At 38.9% G+C, this 10,359-nt stretch overlaps 1 protein-coding gene across 1 annotated transcript in view; it reads left to right on the top strand.

Annotated features, from left to right (window-relative positions):
• The window catches only part of Kif9 (kinesin family member 9), a 63,976-nt gene that overhangs the window by 12,542 nt on the left and 41,075 nt on the right, over positions 1-10,359 (top strand). Inside the window, exon 6 of the mRNA XM_027932374.2 lies at positions 1,064-1,288. Coding sequence (XP_027788175.1) covers positions 1,064-1,288 — 225 coding nt within the window. The remainder of the gene's footprint in view (positions 1-1,063; positions 1,289-10,359) is intronic.

Here is a 10,359-nt window from a genome sequence, read left to right as displayed (position 1 = left end):
CATTGTCTATAATCTCAGTGGGGCAGGAAGCAAGTAAAAGGCCAGCCCCAGCAATTTAGTGAGTTTTTTTTTTATCTTAGAGATCTTGTCTCAAAATAAAAAATAAAAAGAAATAAAAAGGGCTCAGTGGTTAAACACCCCTGGGTTTAATCCAAAAAAAAAAAAGAAGAAGAAAAAAGAGAAGAAGTAGATTTACATACTAAACTTGTTACAAACATACTTAAAAGTTTACTGATAAATGAAATAAGTTTTAAAATTTAATTTACATAAAATTTTAAATTAAATTCATTTGCATTAGCAACATTTCAAGTGTACAACAGCCATCTGTGGTTACTATCTATCATTTTGAACATCTCAAGTCTAACCTCTTAGAAAAAGTGAGACTTGAGGATTATCAGCCCAATTCTCTATTTAATAAGGAAAAAAATTAAGGTACTGTGACTGAGGGTGTAGCTCAGTAATGGAGTGCTTGCCTAGCATGTACAAGGCCCTGGGTTTAATCCCCAACCAAAAAAAAGAAAGAAAGAAAAGAAACTTAAGAGGGGGAAAAGACTAGTCCAAAGTCATGCTGGGGAGGATATTAGGAATTAAGGAAGCTGAATTCTGGCTTTGCCTCTATCCTTATTATCAGAGTGACTATGGAAAATTTTAATGCATGGAACTTTCCATAAATGGGAATTGCTCTTGCCTGCCTCCCATAGGGGATTTGTGAGGATGAAATTAAATAATAGATAGAAAAGAGGTGTGTAGATATAGAGAATACCATATGTAAGAGATCTTCACTTCAGAATCTTTTTCACTCATCATGCCTCTACTTCTTGGGACTAGATGAGGGTTAGCCAATCAGGAAGTCATGCTTCAAACAACTATAAGATGATAATTAATATCACCCATTGGACTAATCATAATAATTATTGATGATGAACATCATGCCAGTTAGATTATGATGAATTCCTTGAGGACAAGAATTGTCTTATACTTTTTGATCTTCTCTCCTGAGGTAAGAGCGACCCTGGTTCTTGGAGTTCTGCCCTTGGTGACTGCTGTCCAATCTCCCATCTAGGTTTTTAGGATGATCGAAGAGCGCCCCACACATGCCATCACTGTGCGTGTTTCCTACTTGGAAATCTATAATGAGAGCCTGTTTGATCTCCTGTCTACTCTGCCCTATGTTGGACCTTCAGTCACACCAATGACCATTGTGGAAAATCCTCAGGGGGTCTTCATTAAGGGCTTGTCAGTCCACCTCACAAGTCAGGAGGAGGATGCATTCAGTCTCCTTTTTGAGGTGAGATGATCAAGTCAAAGGGCTCCTTTCCTTTCCTGGCCAACCTTTCCCTCCCACTCTCTCCCTCCTCCATCTTTAGTTTTCTACTTATTTTGAAAATAAATATATTAATATATGCAAATTCAGTCAGAACTAAATAATATGAATAAAAAAGTTAACTTATAAACTTATTCCCTTAAGGCAACAATAATGTATATTTTAGTTTATTTCCTTCCAGCCTTTTTTCCTGGGGCAGTTTTTTTTCTTTACAGAGTTGAAATTATTTGTGTTTTCTCTCTCACCCTGTCTTTCTCTTTAGTTAATATTAAATTGTGAGCCCTTATAACATAGAAAAAATAAGGATAAACATCTTTAGCTAGGCATGGTGGTGCATACCTGTAATCCCAGATACTTGGGAGGTTGAGGTACAAGGATCATAAGTTCAAGGCCATCCTGGGCAACTTAGACTATGTCTTAAAATAAAAATACAAATAAAGCCAGGTGCAGTGGCCCACACCTGTAATTCCAGTGACTTTGGGAGCCTGAGGCAGGAGGATTGCAAGTTCTATACCAGCCTGGACAACATAGACCCAGACTCAAAATAAGGGCTAGGAATGTAGGTCAGTGGTAGAATGCTTGCCTAGCATGTTCAGTTCTAAGGACTAGAAAACAAATGGAATTCTTACTATAAAAATGCTCTTACAGCCAGACAGGGTGGTGCTCACCTGAAAGGACGATCACAATTTTCTTTTAAGTTGAAGATGGACACAACACCTTTATTTAATTTATGTATTTTATTTTATGTGGTGCTGAGGATTGAACCCAGGGCCTCACACATGCCACACCCCCAGCCCCAAGGATCACAATTTTTTTTTTTTTTTTTTTTTTGGTACCCGGGATTGAACTCAGTGGCACTTAACCACTGAGCCACATTCCTAGCCCTTTTTTTTTTTTTTTTAATTTTTTTTAGTTATAGTTGGACACTATCTTTATTTATTTTTATGTGGTGCTGAGGATCAAACCCAGTGCTTCACACGTGCGAGGTGGGCACTCTATCACTGAGCTACAGTCCCAGCCCCCTAGCCCTTATTTGTTATTGTTTTTTAAAATTTTCTTTTTAGTTGTAGATGGACATTATACTTCTATTTTATTTTTATGTGGTGCTAAGGATCAAACCCAGTGCCTTCCACATGTGAGACGAGTACTCTACAAGTAAGCTACAACCCCAGTGCCCCAGGCCTATTTTGTATTTTATTTAGAGACCGGGTATCACTGAATTGCTTAGCACTTCTCTAAGTTGCTGAGGCTGGCTTTGAATTCACGATCCTACTGCCTCAGGCTCCTGAGCCAGTAGGACTACAGACAAGCTCCACCATTCTGGGCCCAGAATCACAAATTTGAGGCCAGCCTTAGCACCCTAGTGAAGTTCTGTCTCAAAATAAAACACGAAAAAAAGCTGGGATTCCCCAGGTTTAATCCCCAGTAATCAACAAAGTGTATGTTATTCTTTTAAAAGTCATATAGGCTTGAACTCATACATTACTGGTGAAAATGTGAAATGATACAGCCAGTTTGACAGTTTCCTAAAAAAAGTTGAAACATATAAAAAATAAAATAAAATTTTAAATGAAACAAAAAACAAAAACCACAAAAAAGTTAAATATCAGGGTGTTTGTTTTTTTGTTTGTGGTACAGGTGAATTGAACACAAGGCTCACACATGCTAGGCAAGAGCTCTACCACTGAGCTCCCATCTCCAATCCTAAACATGAATTTTATTACAGGACTTAGCAATTCTGTTCCTAGGTATCTACCCACAAGAAATGAAAGCATATGTACATCCAAAGAGTTATATGCATATGTTCCTAGCAGCATTATTCATAATAGCCAAAAGCTGGAAATAACGAAAACACTGTCAACTGGTGAATGGATAAATAAAATGTGGTACATCATCCATACAATGGAAAATTACCTAGAAATAAAAAGAAACGGAGTGCTGATATGTACTACAACATGGATAAGCCTCAAACATGCTGAGTGAAAGAAGTCAGTCACAAAGACCACATTATTAAATGATTTCATTCACATGAAATGTCCAGAATAGTCACATCTATAAAGACAGAAAGCAGAACAGCGGTTGCTTTGAGGAGAGAGTGGGAAGTAATTGCAAATAGGCCCCAGGGAGCTGGGGGGTTGGTGATGCAGCATTTCTAAAATAGGATGGTGATGATGGTGGCACAATTCTGTAAACTTAAGAAAAATCACCAAATTGTTTAGTTAAAATAGTAGATTTTGTGGTTTTTAAATTATAATCAGGGCTGGGGCTGTAGCTCAGTGGTTGAGTGCTTGCCTAGCATGTGTGAGGCACTGAGTTCTTTTCTCAGTGCCACACATAAATAAGTAAAATAAAGGTCCATCAACAACTATAAATAAATAAATAAATATATATATATATATATATATATATATATATATATATATATATATATATATGTATGTTATTATAATCCGTAAAACTGCTTTGAAAAAAAAATGTCAAAGTCACATAAGTGTCCTCTGGGTGATTTATGCCTGAATCCCTTGAGTCTACCAAGAAGAAAAAGCCTCCCTGGTGGCAGCAATGGGGCATTCTTGTTGTTCCTGACATTTCGTTTTGAAGAATGATGTTTGCTGTAAGTTTCCAGTGACTATAATAAAAGTTAAAAAGGTCAAAACTTTTGGAAAGTTTTTAAACATGAATAAGAATTCATATTCATACCCCTTAGAAGTAGCCACCATTTTGACTAATAAGATAATCATTAGCCTGGTCTTTTTTTTTTTTTTTAATTGGGGATTGAACCCAGGGATGCTTTGCCACAGAGCTACATCTCCAGCCTTTTTATTTTTAATTTTGAGACAGGGTTTCTCTTAGTTGCTTAGGACCTCACTAAGTTGCTGAGGCTGGCCTTGAACTTGGGATCCTCGTGACTCAGCCTTTGGAGTCACTGGGATTACAGGCCTGTGCTGCCTGGTTACTTACCATTCTTGAAAGTATGTTAGCCTGGATCCTCTAAGAAGCAGATGCCAAGATGGGATTAAATATGCAAAAAATGTTATTAGGGAAATCCCTGAGTCAAGGAATAGGAAGGGTAAGGCTGGAGGGATCCTGCAGACTATCTTCCAGCTCTTCTCATGCAAAAGGCAAGAACTGCCATGTGTATAAGGAATGTTCAGCGAGGCTATTGGGGGCCTTGAACCAAAATTGGCCCCAAAAGAATGGATATGTATTAATATTCATGTTACACTCAGTCCTTTCTTGGAAGCAGTCCATAAGAGCATAGTGTTTTGATTTCCTAGTGCTGCATAACAAATGACCACAAAATTAATAGCTTAAAATAACATACATAGCCGGGTGTGGTGGTGCATGCCTGTAATCCCAGCGGCTTGGGAGACTGAGGCAGGAGAATCACAAGTTCAAAGCCACCCTCAGCAAAAGAGAGGTACTAAGCAACTCAGTGAGACCCTGTCTCTAAATAAAATCCCAAACAGGGCTGGGGATGTGGCTCAGTTGTTGAGTGGCCCTGAGTTCAATGCCCAGTACCAAAACAAACAAACAAAAAACCACATTTATCATCTCACAGTTTCTGTGGATCAGGTGCCTAGGTTTAGCAAGGGTAGGTCCTTTGCAGGGTCTCATCAAGGTGTTATTGACTGGGCTTTTTTTTTTTTAGGGTCCTCTTCTGAGCTTATATGGCTGTGGGCAGAATTCATTTCCATGAAGTTCTAGAACTGAGATCCCATTGTTGTAAGCTGGTGGCTGTCCACAGCTCCAAGAGTCTGCTCACAGTTGATTGTCATGTGGCTTTTTCATTGGGGTCTTCCTAGAACCCTCAAGATATAGCGACTTCTTTCCTCAAGGTCAATTGCAGAAAGTTTTTCAAGGCTCTCCTGATTAGGTCAGGTCTTCCCAGGATAATCTCCTTTTGATTTATTTTAAGTCAGCAAATCTCTTCACCTTTATCATAGTCTGTGGTTTAGAAGCAAGCTACAAGATCAAGGAGATGGGGCTGTATACAGAGGCACAGTTGATTGGCAATAACACATGGCTTCCATGAAAACATGGTGGTAGATTTCAGAGCCTAGCAGCTGAGGGGCTCAGTAAGTTATGCTCCTTATGGAAGAAGAGCTGTGAGATGCTTTTTTAAATCTCCAGGTGGAGATTGAATCTCCAGGGCACTTTACCACTGAGCTCTATCCTCAGCCCTTTTTATTTTTTATTTTAAGCCAGGATTTCTTGTGATCCTCCTGCCTCAGTCTCCCAAGCTGCTAGCATTTCTGGTATGCACCACCATGCCCAGTTTGTTAGATACATTCTTGTGAGCAACACAAAAAAAGTAATTTTTGTGTGTGGTTGCTTTAAAAAGTTTATTTTAGCTTTTTTTTTTTTTTTCCTGCAGTCTCACTATAAATGATGTGATTTGTAAAAACTTTTTTTTTTGTCATATTAGGAATTTATTGGTTCTCCTGAACCTGTGTATTGTTAATTTTTATTATTTGGGGGAAATTTTTCAGCCTTTCTCTGTTCAATAAATTTTTTTTTCATTCTCTTATTCATATTCTTCTTAATTCTAACATAAGACCTCACACCAATCCTCTACGGCTCTCACTCCATTTTTTCTATCATTTTGTCTGACCCCCCACCACACACAATACTAAGGATTGAACCCAGAGGTACTGTACCACTGAGCTACATCCCCAATCCTTTTTATTTTGAGACAAGGTCTCACTAAGTTTCAGAGGCTGGCCTGGAACTTGTGATCGATCTCCTTGTGCTAACCTCCTGAGTCACTGGGATTATAGTCATATACCACCATGTCTGGCTATGATACATTTTTGATAACTTTGTGATCTTGCTTTTAGTTAACTAATTCTGTCTTCTTCTTGTCTAATCAATCATATCCACTAAGTTTTTAATTTTGGATATTATGGGTAGGGTTTGTTTCTAGGAGTTTTATTTAGTTCAAAAGTGCTATGTCTTATAATTTTCTCACATAAACTGGTTATTTCTTTTTTTGTTTATTTATTTAAACATGGTAAATATAATTATTTAAATTTTGATATTTTCAGTGACTGAAGTCTGTAGGATTTTCCACTTATTCACTTTTACAGTTTTTTTAATATTTATTTTTTAGTTGTAGTTGGACATAATACCTTTATTTTATTTATTTTTATGTGGTGCTGAGGATCGAACCCAGGGCCTCGCACGCACTAGGTGAACGCTCTGCCACTGAGCCATAATACCAGCCCCTACATTTTTTTTTTTTATAGTTATAGATGAGCAGCATGCCTTTATTTATTTTTGTATGTGGTGCTAAGGTTTGAACCCAGTGCCTCACACATGCTAGGTAAGTGCTCTGCCACTGAGCTACAGCCTCAGCCCTACAATTTTTTTTTAATATTTATTTTTAGTTGTAGTTGGACACAATACCTTTATTTTATTTATTTACTTTTATGTGGTGCTGAGGATCGAACCCAGGGCCTCTCATGTGCTAGATAAACGCTCTATCACTGAGCCACAACCTCTACCCCACTTTTACAATTTCTTATTTTCTTGAATGCCTTTGACTGTGTGCTAGTTATTGCTATTGGAAAATTATTTGTGGAAATTTCCCACTGGCCTAAGAAGAATGTGTATTCCAAAGAGAGATTTTGAATTTGCTTCTATCAGAGCCTGTGGGGACAATATCATCCAGGGACCACCTTAGCTTTAGGTTCTCTGGCCCACCAGACTGGGTCACAACTTCTCAGGGGAGGTTTATTTATTTATTGCTTTTCTTTCCCCTTTCTTCTTTGTCCATTTATAAAATGCTTCTCTATATTATTGTAGAGTTGACTGTTGGGGTAGATTGTTTGATTTCTCTCTTGCCTGGAGGGTAGAGTCTTTGGAGTGTCAGCTTAATGTATATGTGTTTGGATTGGTTGGAGGTCTTCTCTATGATTCTTCTTCTTGGGCCAAGTGCAGGCTTTGATTGTTTTTTCCCCTTACCCAGTGAAGCTGTTGTTGAGGTTTTCTAGTATGGACAAATATCCTTAGGACAAAAAACAACCTTAGTGCTCTGATCCTATCATTACTTCTCTGGGAACAGGATTCTCCCAGAATTAACCCTGTCAGTTGTCTACCAACTTGTCAGCTTTCACATTTTAAAGATGATGTTAGGGTTATTTTTATCAAGCACCTTTTTTATAGGAGGATTTGTCTATATAATGTAGTCTGCTATTATTGGAGATAGAACTCATCCTCATTGAAAGACTGTGTTACTAGGCATAGATTTTGAGACTGTTATTTTTTTTCTCATCATTTTGAAGGTGGTATTTCCCTTTTTTCAGCTTCCACAGGTGCTCTTTAGAAGCCAGCTTTTAGTCTACCTGCTGTTCCTTTGTGAGCAATTTCTCTTTTCTTCCTGGCAGCATTTAGATCTTTGGCATGAGGTAGTTTCCCTCTGATGAAGGTATTGTGCAGGTTTTGTTTTGTTGAGGGGTACTGGGGATTGAACTCAGAGGCACTTGACAACTAAGCCACATCCCCAGCCCTATTTTGTATTTTATTTAGAGACAGGGTCTCACTGAGTTGCTTAGCACCTTGCCCTTGCCGTTGCAGAGGCTGGCTTTGAACTCATGATCTTTCTGTTTCAGACTCCCAAGCTGCTGGGATTACAGGCATGCACCACTGCACCTGGCACCCGTGCAGGTTTTTAAAGTGTCCTCCTTGCAATTTGTCATGCTTCATGAAGCTGTGGATTCATGTCTTTCCTATCACAGAAAAGATCTCAGCAATAATTCTTTTGAGTGTTAGTGTCCATTTTTATCTTAGTTATCTCCTGGAATTCTGATTAGGTACACTTGTCTTCTTACTTTATCCTTCATATCTCTTTCTCTCTCTTTTTTTTTTTTTTGTGATACTGGGAATTGAACCCAGGGCCTCACATGTTAGGCAAGCACTCTCCCACTGAGCTATATCCCCAGCCCTTTTTGTTTTATCTCAGACATGTTTCATTGCAGCCAGCCACATGTCTTTTTCTTGTTATCTATTCTTTTGTCTCTCTGTGATTCTTTCTTGGTAATCCCTTCAGATTTATTTTCTAGTTTCCTAATTCTCTCTTCAGTAGATTAATATCTAATCTTCTCTTTAGGATCAGTTTCTATATTTTCTCATTTCCAAAAATTCTATTCTGTCTTAGGACATGTCAGGAAAAATTTGCAAGAAGAAATTGATGCCTTAAAATTCAGACTGAAATCACTTCATTGGGTGTTAGCAGATTTGAAAGTTTAGTTATATGCAAATTTTGGGAGCAGTATAAACCTTGAATGTAATGAAAGTTAAACATTTTATAATACTTTAAAAAATATGTTTAACAGGGCCTGGGGGTATAGCTCAGTAGTAGAGTGCTTGTCTGATATTTGTAAGATCATGGGTTCAATCCTTAGCCCCAAAAAAGAAAATTGCTTAATAAACTTAAATATTGTTTAAAATTAAAAGTTTTATTTTGTTCTTTTTTAACTCTACTAGTTATTTTTGAGAGAATTTTATTCATTTCTCATGTTTTGATTCCCTTTGTTAATCTAAAAAAGGAGTCAAATAATCAGAGATTCTCCAAAGAAGAATGACTTTTGGAGGGGAGAATGATAGAGTGCTATAAGGGAATACACATACCATAGTAAACCATGGATGCCGCAGTCTGGCTGGGCACAATCAGAAGCCACTTGTCAAAAGAAACTAACTTTATTTTTAGAACCAAACACGCCAAACAAAACAGCCTCTCAGGAAAAATCCTCAGAGCCTCAACTGCCACCACCGGCTTTCCACAAGCCTGTCTCTCCCCCCACAAGCTTCTCCCCACCTCCCACAATCCTGCTCTTGAGGCCGATTGGCTGGGTCACGTGGGCGGAGCCAAAAAAGTCCCCCAATGAGCAGCTCCGTGGTCTGAAAGGGCAGGGAAACAGTCCAATGAGCATCACCGCAGAGGAGCCAATCAGCTAGATGTTGCTGGGGCCGAGGAGCCAATCAGCTAGATGTTGCTGGGGCCGCTGTGAGCCAATCATCAGCCGGCAGCTGGATTGCTGGCAGCTGGAAGTTTGCTGGGGCCCCTTCGGCTGTGGCTCTCAACACATGGACATACTTGGAGAGATGGAAGTTGGGATAGGGCTGGTAGCTCAATGGTAGAACACTTATGAAGTTCCTGGGTTTGTTTCCCATGCACTGCAAAAGCAAACACAAAACAAAATAAATCAGGAAGTTGAGGCAAAGGGAAGGTTGTTTTGTTTGTGTGTGTTGGGGCGGGGTGCAGTGCCTCCCTTGTGCTAGAGATTGAACCCCAGGTGCCTCCTTCTTGCTAAGCATGTGCTTTACCCCCAGTCTGCTTTTACTCTGGAATATGAGCAAATTCTCTCTTGGAAAAAGATAAGATCTTGATCCTGGAATGTAAAAACTTGGTTCTGAGAAAGAAAGATTTTATCACCCTTTGAGTGGGAACAGATGGCTTGGGTGGGTAGGTTCCAGGTCTTCCTCCCCTAGAATGCGAAGAGCAAAGGGCTGTAGAAGAAAAGGAAACATCTCAGTTTCCTACCTCAGCACAACAGGGAGATGTACAGAGAGGACTGTCTATCAGCAACAGTCTGCAGGTGCCCAGTAAGAATCTTGGTTCTTGCTTATAATCCTTAGATTCCTGTTTTGAGTCTGGTCCCTGGCAGTTATTCAAAAGGAAGTTTCTTGCTTTCTCAGGCAGTTATTCAAAAGGAGTCTTAAACTGCCCATCACCTTCATGTATTTGGCAGGAGGATTTCTAGATATTTAGTCTATTATATTGCCAAAAATAGAAGCCTCTGTCTTGTTTAGGGCTAAAATACAGTACAACAAGTATATAGAATTTGGAATTAGGGAACCTGGGCTTAAGTTTATGTTTCTTTAAAGCTATAAAGGCTAGTTGTGAGCAAATCATTAATCTCTCATAGTCTCGTAATCTTACTTTGCTCATCTGTTGTAGTGTAGATACTGATAGTACTTATCTCAAAAGGTTCTGAGAATCAGGACCGGGCACCCTGAACACTCACTGCAGT

This window comes from Marmota flaviventris, chromosome 1 (assembly GCF_047511675.1).
Source record: "Marmota flaviventris isolate mMarFla1 chromosome 1, mMarFla1.hap1, whole genome shotgun sequence".
Classification (NCBI taxonomy): Eukaryota; Metazoa; Chordata; class Mammalia; order Rodentia; family Sciuridae; genus Marmota; species Marmota flaviventris.
This window is presented reverse-complemented; position numbering and strand designations above follow the sequence as displayed.